Source organism: Venturia canescens, chromosome 7 (genome assembly GCF_019457755.1).
Source record: "Venturia canescens isolate UGA chromosome 7, ASM1945775v1, whole genome shotgun sequence".
Lineage (NCBI taxonomy): Eukaryota > Metazoa > Arthropoda > Insecta > Hymenoptera > Ichneumonidae > Venturia > Venturia canescens.
The window spans coordinates 557,067-570,702 of NC_057427.1; the positions used below are offsets into that span (position 1 = coordinate 557,067).

Sequence of the window (13,636 nt, forward strand, 5' to 3'; positions counted from 1 at the left end):
TATTTTTCACTCTCGCCACATCCATAAAAAAAGGAAGGAAGGAAGGAAGGAGCCAACTAATTCATCTTCATTCCGAAACATCAATGCTTTAATATTATTTTTCTCATCGTGTAGGTTGGCGCATGGAAAAAAAAAATATACAAGAGAAAAATAAAATGATAAAGCATAAGATTATGTACACTGGTCCGATGTACGTGAATCAAATGACGTGCCCGTTCAATCGTTAAAAAAGAATGAAAACGAATAAAAAGTATTTGTAACGGGTGGTGCATTGATTGGGATGGGGAAAAATTTTCAATTTATATCTAGCCTTTGACTAGCCTCCGATTGTGAGCTTCCTCGTGATCGTTGCTGCGTTCACCACATGTGCGTTTCTCGAATTTCACTGATTATATGACCAGCTTGCGTCAATGCCTGAAAAAAGTGCGATTTTAATAAAAACACAAATTTATTGACTGATTGATATGATCGAAGTCAATTATTTATTTGGTTCAATAAATTCGGTTTTGGTCGAATTCATAAAATTAATTTCTTTTCGTTTGGATACGAAGATTACTAAAAAAAAAATGAACTCGTACAATTCACAATCGATTTGTAAACTATTTTTTTTAACTCATCGCGACTATTCATATTAAACTCAGCTCGTTATTAGTTATGGGTTTGCTAGTAATAAGAAAATCGTAAAAAGTGAACGAGAATACTTACTTTGAGCATATCACCAGCTTCTTTACGTCTAACGGCAATGTGCTCGCTTTCATTGAGCAAAGCTTCGGCATGATCGGATTTGTACAGATGAGTAACAAGCTCGCTCTGCAAATTATCCTTAACAAAATTAACAAGAAAATGCATAACTGCTTTAGGCACGCTGTCCTGGATTGATTTACGAACGATGTAGAAGTAAGATTTGATCAGTCGCTCTGAAAATAAATACAAATCCATTTTCAAAATACTCTTTTTGTTGTTCAGTGATTTTTTACTGGTAGAAAAAATGGATGGATTGGGGCTCGGGAGAAGGTTCATTTTTTTTCTTACCAATAACGTCGCAATCGCGTTGTTCTCGTTCGCTCAACTTTCGTGACGTCTGCATCGGTACCTCGGGCAAAAGATTAACGGGTTTTTGCTGCGGCGAGCCTTTTTGCAACATGTCGACGGGTATGCTGTTTCCTCCTGGATAAGGCGAAACCGCACCATCACGATTCCTTACAGGTGAATTGTCGGCGGTATTGACGCTCTCGGAACGTCCTTGCGGCAAAAGATTGCTCAGGAGCCAATGGTTCTGTTGTACTTGCTGCTGCAATTGTTGCTGTTCTTTTTTTTCATCAGAAATAATTTCGTCACGACCGTTTGTCTGTTTTGCATTCTGTAGTAGAAAAGTCGGATAAGAGAAGCAATCGATCGAGTGTAAAAACCAATAATGACAGAGTTATGCTAAAAGTATGTTTACTCGAGTGAAGACAGTCAAAAAATAAGTAATCATCATGAGTAAGAGTACATAAAACACTTACATTATCATTTTGTCCAGAACTTTGTCCGGGCAAAGGCCCATTGGCATTTACCATGTGACGTCGACTTTGATGTTTCGGCAACTCGTTTTCAGCGCATTTTAGCAACGATGATACGAGAGCAGCGTCTTTGTGAAAATCGGGATGTTTAGTATTTATGTACGCCAATTCAATGGCAACGAGATTTTCAACCATTGCATTGGTCGTTGGTAAGCGACGTCGCAAAAGATGTGTTACGGTGTCGACGATCCGTTCGTGAAGTTTTGGAAATCGCAACATTTCTTGTTGCACTTCGGTGCCGCAATGTTGTATAATACGTTGCATTTCCTCGTGAACGAGCTCGACGCAACGTAATGAAGGTTCTTCGAGACGACGGATCTGACGTTTAACAAGCAATTCGAAGGAAACCTCTGGTACGAAAAGGGCGGGTCTCGGACCCGTTGCGTTTCTTATCGCCGTGAGAATGTCCATTTTCGTCAGTCCTGCCAACGGATGTATCGAATCCAAAGTTCTTCCAAATGTCTCGTGGAATATGTAACATATTCTTGCGCCACCACATAATTCTGTTGTCTCGATGTTCCTTGCTGTGCCTTCGATCGTTGAGCAATAGCTGCTCGCAAATTTCGTTATTATTTGCAACAACGTTTGGCTCTTATCCGAGACATCGTCTCCGTAAGAACTCAACAGGGTTTGAAATTGCGAGACCATTACATTCACGCGAGTCTAATGACACAAAAAATCATTCGCGTGATGTGAAATATTATTTTTATTATCGACCTTTGATCTCTACTACAAGGTCCAATACCACCCTCAATTTTCGAGTAAAAATCTTTATTTTGCCATCTTGAAACATTCCAATCCATCAAAGTTTTCATCAATCATTGTTCAGAGAATACGATTATAATACCCAACACCGTTCCTTTCGTCTTTGAAAAATCAATAAAAAGAAAAAATGGAGTACAATAAAATGTTATTATGTAGCACATAGGTTGTTTTAGACCCCGTTGTAGCATTTACGTACGCTTGATAGATTGTTGTAATTGTCCAGCATGAAAGAAAAAAAATGTCACAACAGTACCTTAAGGTCTGGAAGGCAATCTCGAATATGATGCATAAGCAGACGATTGAGAGTTTTAGCAAGATAGGGAGTCCCATTTCTGTTGGCAAGCGTAGGATATTTTCGTTGAAGAAATGCTGCCTCGTCCTTTAACGCGTCCTGTATTGTCTTATTGTTCATTATATCTTGTTGAGAACGATTCACTACTCCGATAATACCAAGTTTTACGGGTATTACACGTCCGCATAGAATATCGATTGCATCGGTTCCTGAATAATGCAAAAATTGATTATTTTTTCTTGTTAATTTAGTGCTGACTCATTTAAGTACTACCAACAATAAATTTTTTAATCTACCTGCATCCATGAGATCAAGTTTAGTTACTACAGCAAGAGTGCGTCTACCATCGGGATCAACGTCTTTGCTCAATTTTAAGCTTTCGCTGCAGGCCATGTCGGTGTTAGCAGTGACAACAGCCAGTATGATAGAATTAGGATTACAAATATATTTGAGGACCAATTGTCGAATTTGTTGTTCAATGTCCTCGGGTTGATCGCCCACAGGGACTTTGGTGATACCAGGAAGATCGATGAGTGTCAAGTTGACAACAGAGGCAGAATATATTTTGAGATTTATAGGTTCGGGACAAATGCCTTTATTGTCACCTGCCATGCGATCGGTTTCAGCATCAATTTCCCTGCGTATGTCATTGAAATCTTTATAAATACGATTTTTAGTGTGGAGAAAAGTTCCCCATTCAGCAACGTCTAAAGTTCCATCTTCGGCGCTACGATGTTCTCTGTCTTCTTTTGGCGTGTAAACTAATTGAAGAACAAGGGGTCGTCGAGTAACTATACCAGTTCCTCGAGGTAGAAAAGATCTACCAACTAGACTTTCAATGACCGAGGATTTTCCGGAACTCTGATAGACAAAAATTATTATGCAAACAGTCAAACAGACAGTCAGAGTACGTAAACATTGATGACTTAAAATTGAAATATTTTATGGTAATAAAAAATCACAAACAGCCTGCAAGTTCTATCGACATCTATTAGAATATTTCATTTGATGATAATAATATTGGCAGAGAAAATAACGAACTAACCTGAGTTCCAAGTACAACAATTTGAGGCAATTGTATAGCATCGGCACCCACAGTATTGAACACATCTTGGAGTTTGTTTATTACGGGAATAAGTGCCTCCATTGTTCTCACAGGTCAATTATTAATCGAAACGAAGGAAAAAAAATATTTTCCCTCCCCCCGTTTCGCGTCCTCACTTCTTCAACAACGATGATTTATTCGCCACTTCACTCGTTCTCTCCCCACCCTCCGTTACTTTTGCTCACACGCTCACGGTATTCTGTAGCCGAGGCAAAATTTTTCGAAACGCAAAAATTCAAAAGGTTGGTGTTGTTATACGATTTCAAATGATAGGAAAAACACAATTTGACTGGCGATATTCACTGGTGTACAGTTTAATGACCATTGAAAAAAAAGAATGTATCAAGGGGTGCGTGTGCCATGCGTGAATTCGCGACGATCCGCGCGCAAACTCAACAGGATCGCACCCCGCGCGAAAGTTCGTTTGTACATTTATTTTTTTTTTTCTTCACCTATATATATATTATACTTCTATTCCTTATTCTTATTATGTCATCCTCCTTCTGCCCTGCCGGCTGTGCTGCACACTCTAATTTAAAAATACAACGCTAGGAGGCGTTTTTAATGGTTTTCATTGCACACCAACGGTTTATGCACCATATGACAGAAATTTCGGGTAGGACGGAGATTTTCCTAAAATGGCGGAAAAATTACTAGGGCTTAAGAACATAGCCTAACGTCAGGATGTAGTTCCGGACGATAAGCAGAGATGTCACTATGGTCGTTTTTATCGGTAAAAAAGATTCAGCGGCCGACAGACGACACGGGTTCTCAACTTTGTTTAATCGGCAATTTCATAAAATTTACGGTGTGCAATTATGTTGTTATTGTATTTTTATTGAATTTTCAATATTTCATTTTCAAGAACGGGCTTATTATTTATCGTCCGTTTATTTCTTAAATTCTCTTCTTTCACTTACCTTTACAACGGTTTTCGCACTAAAAATATAATCACGAAACTAATAAGTCCTTTATTCGACTATCAATAAAGTTGAGAACCCGTGTTGCCTGTCGGCCGCTGAATCTTTTTTACCGACAAAAACGACCGTGGTGACATCTCTGTTTACCGCCCGGAACTACGGTTAGGTGGTTCTTGAGCCCTAGTGATTTTTCTTCCGCCATTTAAGGATTGAGGACAATCTCCACTACCCGAACCTGGGAAAAACACGGGCACCAGAAGAAATTGATAAAGCGGTTTTTCTTTTATAAAAATTATTCCATCATCGTGGATGCGCTGCAGATGCTTAAGATAGATAAAACTAGGATTCATTTTCAACACATGCGTCATCCATTACACCCTATTGTCTTATCATAAAAACTTTTCAACACTGAGGGCGGGTTGTTCCAACTTCTAGGTAAGCCTATCGGACAGTTAAAGATCTACAAGTCAATGCTTTTACTCGCCAGATAAGCTACCTAAAAGTTGAAACAACCCGCCCTGAATAACTCTTTCTGATTATATAATCACTGAATTTTTGGGTATGGCGCATATTACCCACCGTGCATATTCCCCATTGAAATTTTGCATTGGCTTCACTGGGCTTGAACACGAAGATTCATAGAGAGGCATGATACTAATAGAAAATATTTTTCTGTTTTATCATTCGTTATAAGTATTAATGAATATGTAGTATACAGATAGAGCGTCGGGTTGTATTTTTTTGGAGTCAGCAGCGCTGATCACTCGCTAATTCAAATATTGAAGTGCTGCATGAGCACTTGAAGAAAAAAGATACGACGACAGAGATTCTTAACTTTGTTGACAGTCGAGTAAAGACACATTTACATCTTTACCAGAAAAATTTTAACGAAAATTTGCACAACTACCACCATGTATCAACTCTGCAAAACATTCTATTCGTAAATCTATAAATCGTAACGACTGTATCATGAAAATAAATAATATGAAAATATTATATCTAACGGTTCATTATTTGAAAAAAATACTTCCATGAAATATCCAAACGTCATCCTGACGTTCACGTGTTTTGATCATTCAATCGGCAGAATGTCTACATTTGTAACATGAAAATCGTCTTTCATATTTCGCGCATTCGTATTTAAAAAAAAAAATCGTTGGTGTATGGTGTAGTTACTCACGGTTACAGGAACGAGCCTCGATCTTCTTCCTACCTTTTTCTCTCGCGATCCTTGCGATCTCCGTTTTCCTCGACGATCCTCTCCCTCTCCGTCTTCCTCCACGATCCTTTTGCTTTCCCGCCTCTGCCTCTACGACGATTCTCTTATCCTGCTCCGTGGTTCTGATCATAAAGAACTTTCCACATATTTTCAACACACTTCTCTTCCAATGTTTTTTCGTCCTCCCATGTTGCAATTTATCATTTCACCTTTAACTTTTTTTATCACTTCACCGTATCGCAGAAAATCGTAATCGCGATTCATTATCACAAAGTTATATTTCCGCTGGTCTTTTTTTCGAGAACGAACATGGGTTTTTATTCACCAAAAGTTTAACTTTATACCGACGCGAGAGAAAAAATTCGTTATTTAATTGTACGACCGATTGAATACGAAAATTAACATAAACGAAAAAAAATATCCCCATTTTCAGGGAGGGCTCTTCTTTACCTACTCTTCCCTAGGTTTTTTCCCCAGAAAACCATTTTTGCGCAAATGGATAAGCCAATATGTCGAGTAACAGCAGAAACAATTGTAGTGACAAAGACAAAACCTGTACCACCGTTTCATAGAGAATCGAGTGTGCCCGCGTGCGTGCACGCGTGGTCAGTTGCTCGCGTCCTATTGTTAGCATTTGACTAGTAAAAACTATTCGTAATGCTATACATAGCTGCGGTTATACGCGTTGCGTGCATTGCTTAGCGTGCAGCGTTTGCAACTCCGACTTATCTGCATGGAATCTTGCCTGCGCGACTTCAAAGTGATACAGAAACTGTATCGAGCTCGGAACTGTGTCAAACTATCCACTATGGAGTAGATTTACTGACTGTCCGTCTTCGCTTGCCGACAACCCCATGGCATGCATGGCTTTAGGACCGTGCGTTAGGTGCTTTGCTTTGCGTTGCGTTGCTCGGGGTATGCTTGCATCTTAGCTCGCTTGCGGACACGCGCGCGTGCGAGCATACACAAGACTCTCGAAGCTATATTACAGGCGTCACAAAACTCTTTCTGTTACTGGCCCTTGCCTCGATACTATTTTTCACGAATTACCAAAATTTTATAAATACTCATTCATGTGCAAATTTTGTAATAATAATAACATCGAGTTCGAGGACTTCCCTATCGGCTTATTTATATAGTTGCGTCAAAAAAAGGAATCTCAGAAATTAAAGAAAAAAAATGTATATTGACAAGGAGCGAATCATTATTTTTTTATTAAATTTCAACTTTAATATTCGTTACGTTGTGTTTTCGTGTCTTTTATCGATTCGCACGATCTTAAGTTCTTTTATTTTGTACTTTAGATGACCGATCAGTTGCTTCAGCGAGATTGAATTTACTGTTAAAATTATGAAATAACTGTTAAAGCTACAATAATTGATAAAATTATGACCGCTACCAATTTTTATTGGTTTCTATTTTATTTGTTTATCGATTGATTGAAAAAAATTAAATCGTAAAAAAACGATTATTTTAGTCATTCAGGATAAAGTAGGATTCCATGTGTCGTATTTCGTGCCCCGTTTTCTCAATGCACTGGAATGTACAATGCGTAGCGATAACGGCACGCTCACGTTCCGCGCCAGTCCCCACCCTACGCCTACGGGCGGTGAGTGAAGCGAAAAGCGAAACGTGTTGTGCCTCTCTCCCGGACGGAGCTCCCCCTTCCTGTGCGTGCCGAGCGGGCCGAGCGACGTCGTGAGTGAAGCGAATCATGTTGCGCCTGCGCCTCTCCCCTGTCTCGAGCTCCGCCCGGTGTCCGCCCCCCGTCTCCCCTCTCTCCCACTGGCTGACCGAACGCCTCTATACCCACTCTGCTCTGCTACTACTGCTACGCTATAGCCGCTATAGCGAATAGTCCAAACACGACCAAGCGTAACGCGTGAAAACGTAAACACGTGAAGAACGAAAACAAACTGAACGAATTATCCAAAATCCATTCGTAAAAATTCACCGATTAATTGCCATAATTATCAATGCACAAAATTGTATGTACCGAACCGTTGAATACGTTGAATAAATTATGATCATCCATTAAAATTATACATTATTTGTGGCACTCTAATATTTATATATTAAGGTATTTTTATCAAATTTTAATTAATATTTTTTTATTTGCGACATGGCGATTAGGAATTTGCGCCGTGCAAATTCCCCATCGCCATGTCTATATTATTTTGACGATTGTTTTTCCATTGATTTCTATATATTTTTTTGTCGATTGGGAATTTGGACGGCGCAAATTCCCCATAGTTCATCTTTTGTTGTTCACAGAGAGATTAATAACAACTTTTATCGTTTTGAATCTCGGCGTACACATTCGTTGAACAGAGACGCGATATCATATAGTTAAACGCAAAATTCGTGCTTCACTAGACAAAAATTCCGACAGATATACATATAATGTTATATTATATATACATGGATGTACATATGTTCAAAAATGTTTCTTGATAAACAAAAGTGAATATAAATATATTCGATTCATCAAGTCACATGCTAGTGCATAACTGATGTACGTATATGTGAATATTTATTATTCCCGTAATAAAAATCCAACGTGATTTTCTTTAATCGTACTAATTCATAATCAAGTGCTCATGCAGCACTTCAATATTTGAATTAGCGAGTGATATCAGCACTGCTGACTCCAAAAAATACAACCCGACGCTCTATCTGTACTAAATTCATTAATACTTATAACGAATGGTAAAACAGAAACATATTTTCTATCAGTATCATGCCTCTCTATGAATCTTCGTGTTCAAGCCCAGTGATGCCAATGCAAAACTTCAATGGGGAATATGCACGGTGGGTAACATGCGCCATCCCGAATTTTTGTTACATTTTATATTTCGTTTGTTTTGGAGGAGTTGTTGAAAAAAGTGGTGATGATGGTTGCTTTTTCACTTGATGAAAAAACACCTTAATTCCCTATATCCTCTTTTACGAAATTGATGATGATGGTGGTGCATGGGCCTCTACATCTCTCTCTCTCTCTCACTGCATGCGTATATGTACACAAGAGGAATGGTCAATGTGAAGATTTCCGATGGTACACTAGGGCGCTATTGTACATTTGTGTATATATTTACGGTTACGCTGAGACCGCTGAGAGCTCAAAACTTTACGAGTGTATTACTTCGTGTGTAGTACTCATAAAATATCCGTTGCTCATTTTATATATATATATACTTTTTTGTAACAAAACGTTTTAACAATAACGACGATTGTCTTTACGAGCTATATTCGTGAAGTTCCCAACGAAGTACCAGTGTTTTTTGTTGTGTATGAAATAGTGAATGAAGGAACCAAATTATCAGTTTTAACGAAACGAATAAGAGGAATTACAGTGGTCTATGGGTGGTGACGAAAAATCGCGTCAGATCTAACTCGATATATTCGTTGTGAATACATAGTAGATACAATACATATATATATATATATATTTATGTGATAAATATATAATTTTATTACACAATCATGGATCTCGCTGGACTCTATGAATCTCGCTGGATTCTATAAATGTAGAATATTTTACACATGAGACACGAGGGATACAGAGTCAGGATACTCTGACAAAACGAGCTTGTAATATGGGTAAGAAATTAATGTATACGTTCAATGTATTTTTTAGATTACAAACTGATTGCTGGAAAAAAAGAGTATAGAATTACCGTATTATAAACTCTAATATTTTTCAATTACACTATTGTTAAAAAAGTAAGAAATGCATCAATTCAACCTCAAATTATTCAAATTTCATCTACAAAAATACGTACTGCAGATGAAGAAATATTAGATTATATATTGAAAATATTACGAGGCTTAAAGAATTAAATTTTAATACAAAACAATGCTTTCTGATGGAAATTAGTGATGGCCGGTACAGCACCAAGTCCAGCAACGGATGTATCCTTATCAGCAAGGTTACAATGGCTACAACAGCGAAGAGAGCAGCTCCAAGAAAAGCTTGCTTTAAAGAACAGCGAGCTCAAAAACTTATGCCTCAGTGAGGCTGAACTGACAGGTGTATTGCCACCTGAAATACCATTAGAACCAGGAGAGAGTCCGCCAGCTTTCCGCAAAAGAGTTGGCACATGCTTAACTTATCCCCAGAATCTTATCAACAGGCTCAAGACTAATGAGGCGGTAAGTTAGATATCTAATCCACAATAGTACACTGATCATTCTCATAAAGTTGAACAGAATATTAATTAGATAATCATTACAAATTTGTAAAAATCATAGGAGGAGTCAGCGCTGGAATTGGAGCGTCAGGTCCAGGTTGACATTGCTGAAACATCACTCAGGAAATTGAATGATCTTTCGGAGAGTAAAACGGTGCGTCGTAAACATCGCTCCATATATCAACAAAGCCAGAGAAGACTGAGAGAGCTTGATGCTCGTTTGAGCTTCATACGTCAAGCTTACGGTCGTATCCAAAGACAATCGAGTACGACTCCACTCGAATCCTCCTCTTATTCCTGTGTCGACGGTGCTCAATTGAATGCTAAACACCGGACAAAAAAGCCCCGGCCACCGCTAGATAGTCCAGGTAATTCGGCGCAATGAATATTAGCCAAATTGGGCAAATATTTGATTCACAGAGGAACTTGAACTATTATCAGCTTCCAGTTCTATTCAAATGTTTTGCCAATCTGAAATAATTGTATTGATTTTTTATTCAAGGATACGACCCAAATGGTGCAAAAACGTTATCTCCTCGAAATATTCTTCAAGAGAGTGGCGTAAGTTTAAGTCCATTAGGAATAGAGACTCAGTTACAAAATCAGACATATCGACAGAATGCTTGGAGCCCGCGTAGTTACCGCACAGGATTGGTCGATGACGATTCCCCGACATTAAATTTGGCGTCAGACATTAGAAATTTCAATCACACACTGGTGGGGTCAAATTTAGATCCTCTCATCGATCGCACTCGTCGTAGAAACGTCAAATATCCAGAAAACGATTTAAACGATAATCACGATGTTTACATATTGCCAGAGCGTTATCGGCAACGGACGTATTCGCAGGGTAATAACGGGCCAATTAATCCGGTCGGCCCGAAATATTGTCAAGACACGGAGAGAACATATCGTACGATACCAAACACTTATACCGAGGAGGAACGACAAATGCGTTATCGTCAAATGCAACAAAAAAGGCATCTTGATGCACAAAATTCACGACAAAATATACCGGAACAGCAACACACAGTGCTGCTACACCAAAAGCCGCCGTTGCACCAAAGTTATTCGTCGAATTATCAACACCAACCGTATCTTGATAATCAACCTGCTTATTATCAATCGGACGAATATGTAAATCGTTTACAAAATCGTTACGCGACAATGCCGGACGAACAGAGAGCATCGCAACGTAAAAATTCGTCGCAGAGTCAAACACGTGCTAGAGACAGGAGGGAAACAGCTGCGACGCCTTTGAACAGACTGTCAAAGACAAGTTTGCAAGAATCAACAAGATCGGAGGGTCAACTCGCAGCTGGTTATTGGATACGTGAGAATGATGAGATAGTTTGGTGTCCGGAGGAACCTCGCAGCACTTCTAACGATAGATTCGGCAGTCTTGATCGTCGGAAGTACAGCGCTCAATGCAGTGCTCCTTACAATCTATTGTTACAAACAAAGGATCGTGGTGGGAGCCAAGAGGATAGAGAGAATTACGGGAGTCAGCACAATCATAATATTACAGGCACGAGAGATTATGTTTTAGGTTTGGCTGGTCCATCGAAATTTTCATCAGCATCAGCGGTAACGTCGCGTCATCCAAATTACAATTCACAGGTACATCAACAACAAATCGGTCCAAGCACGACGTCTTGCTACGAAACTATTTCACCGTCGCCACCACCACCACCAAGGGCCCTTCTAAGAACTCAATCTCTGGGAAGCGTCGAGACTTGGCAGCAACAACAGCAGAGCATCATGGGCAGCAACCCGGATGGTCTTCACCCTCGAGACATTTTACAAACGAGCAGCAGAGACGATACGATGACGCGTTCTCGTGTAAAAGAGAAAGAATGGTACGAGACCTCGATGGACTCGAGCTATTCGGCAAGTGGAACGATTCCAGCGGCTTACGAATACGTGACCGATCCGTCTCATCGAGAAATCGGACAATCACGAAAAATTATTCAACCTCCCTCCCCGCATCATGTCAAACCAATTATCGGTTCAACTCCTCCTCCAATTCCACCTCCGCTTCCTTCACCTCCATTACCATTGTCGAATTCCAGAGACATGGTCATTGGTCCGTTGGAACCTCGACCACAAAGACTTTATCCCCAACAACCACAACAACAACAGCAACCCCAGCGTCATCCTGTCTCTCCCAAAAGTCTGGAAATCCCCGCAGAGTCCAAACGACGAAACGTTCACGCTGTCGTAGACGAACAAATGATAAACACGAGCAACACGAGTGATCGCTCTCCTGACATTTGTACTATTGTACAAGCGGGTAAATATCAACCTTATCGCGAAGTTACTAAACCTTTTGAAATGTCAGATTTTTATAAATACTCAACAAAATATCGAAAAAGAAATGAAACCGCTACAACAAACAATCAAACCAGTGTTCCACCATCGAATGTCGAACCTGACGACGACGATGATGTTGCTTCGAGACGTCGTAACGAAACCGTTATCAGGGACGAAGATACTACTAATTTACTTCTTAATCCGGTACAACGTAGAATTTATGAACCTGTACAGAGAATGACTTGTCAACCTTACGGTAATTTAACGAGAAGACAGCCTATGGAAAATAATGAAGATAATGAGTGGCGAGGAACTACCATTAATCGTTCTTCTGCTGAAGATTCCACAGTTGTATAAATTAACAACAAAATCAAAAATCTTTTTTTTTTCAGTATGGGAGAGACAAATTTTGAATTTGAATGAATAGGATATGTTTTGATGATGCATCTTTAAATGCTTTGACGAGTTTTTTTTTAAGATCATACATTTCTTGCAAAATTACTATCAATAATTAGATTCCAATATAGGCGGTTCATTATTGCCGTGATAACACTGATAATCACGTTTATTAATACCAAATATGAAATTTCTTTTGATTTCAAGGTTGACAAATCTGACTTTTTTCCTCTCTCTAATTCACCACAGGATGACATCTATCTTTCTGCCTTATAAATATGTATTAATTAATTTCAACCGAGGTATCTATTAACGTGTACAATACTTACCGCTTTCTTTTGAGCCGATTTTTTCGACTCTAACATTTTTATTCAAAACGTGAATGGAAAAGAAAAGACACGTTGCCACGAAAAAGAGGCTATTTCGCGCGATTAATATATGAAAATACGTGATGACAAAAGATAGAAATTTTGGGAAAAATCATTTTCATTACGGCAACATTTTATTAAATTAAAAAAAAAAACCTTATGAACAGCCAATTCGGTGCCTTTTGATATTTTGTAGAACAGAAAAGCGTTACAAAAAAATTATTTACGTTTATGGCTAATCCCGCGTTATCATCCATAATGGATGAATAAACAATGAATTTTAGCGACTATAAATAAATATCGGACTATACATTTAAGTATATAAAAATAACATATAATTCATTCGCGAATCGAAGTGCCTTCGTTCTATGATAGACTCGTTAGAAGTGCTATGTCGTCGAAGACTGAATATTATTTCGAATGTACAAAAACCATTGTTAGAGAAACTTTTTGTCTAACGAATTTCGAAGGATATAAAATAAAGAAAACAAATGAAAAATTGTATA

At 38.7% G+C, this 13,636-nt stretch overlaps 2 protein-coding genes across 2 annotated transcripts; one reads left to right on the forward strand and one right to left on the reverse strand.

The window, feature by feature from the left end:
- Positions 1-66: 66 nt before the first annotated feature.
- Drp1 (dynamin related protein 1) lies at positions 67-4,132 on the reverse strand. The gene is made up of 7 exons (XM_043424587.1): positions 3,665-4,132; positions 2,916-3,480; positions 2,581-2,828; positions 1,506-2,225; positions 1,033-1,360; positions 706-917; positions 67-414 (listed from the first exon to the last, which is right to left on the reverse strand). Exons 1-7 carry the CDS (start codon positions 3,764-3,766, stop codon positions 358-360), a joined length of 2,232 nt encoding a protein of 743 aa, XP_043280522.1. The 5' UTR covers positions 3,767-4,132; the 3' UTR covers positions 67-357.
- A 4,787-nt stretch (positions 4,133-8,919) lies between these two features.
- Positions 8,920-13,634, forward strand: sstn (stepping stone). Its single transcript, XM_043423560.1, has 4 exons — positions 8,920-9,463; positions 9,741-10,015; positions 10,115-10,421; positions 10,556-13,634. The coding sequence occupies exons 1-4, from the start codon at positions 9,460-9,462 to the stop codon at positions 12,721-12,723; spliced, it is 2,754 nt and encodes a 917-aa protein (XP_043279495.1). The 5' UTR covers positions 8,920-9,459; the 3' UTR covers positions 12,724-13,634.
- Positions 13,635-13,636: the final 2 nt, after the last annotated feature.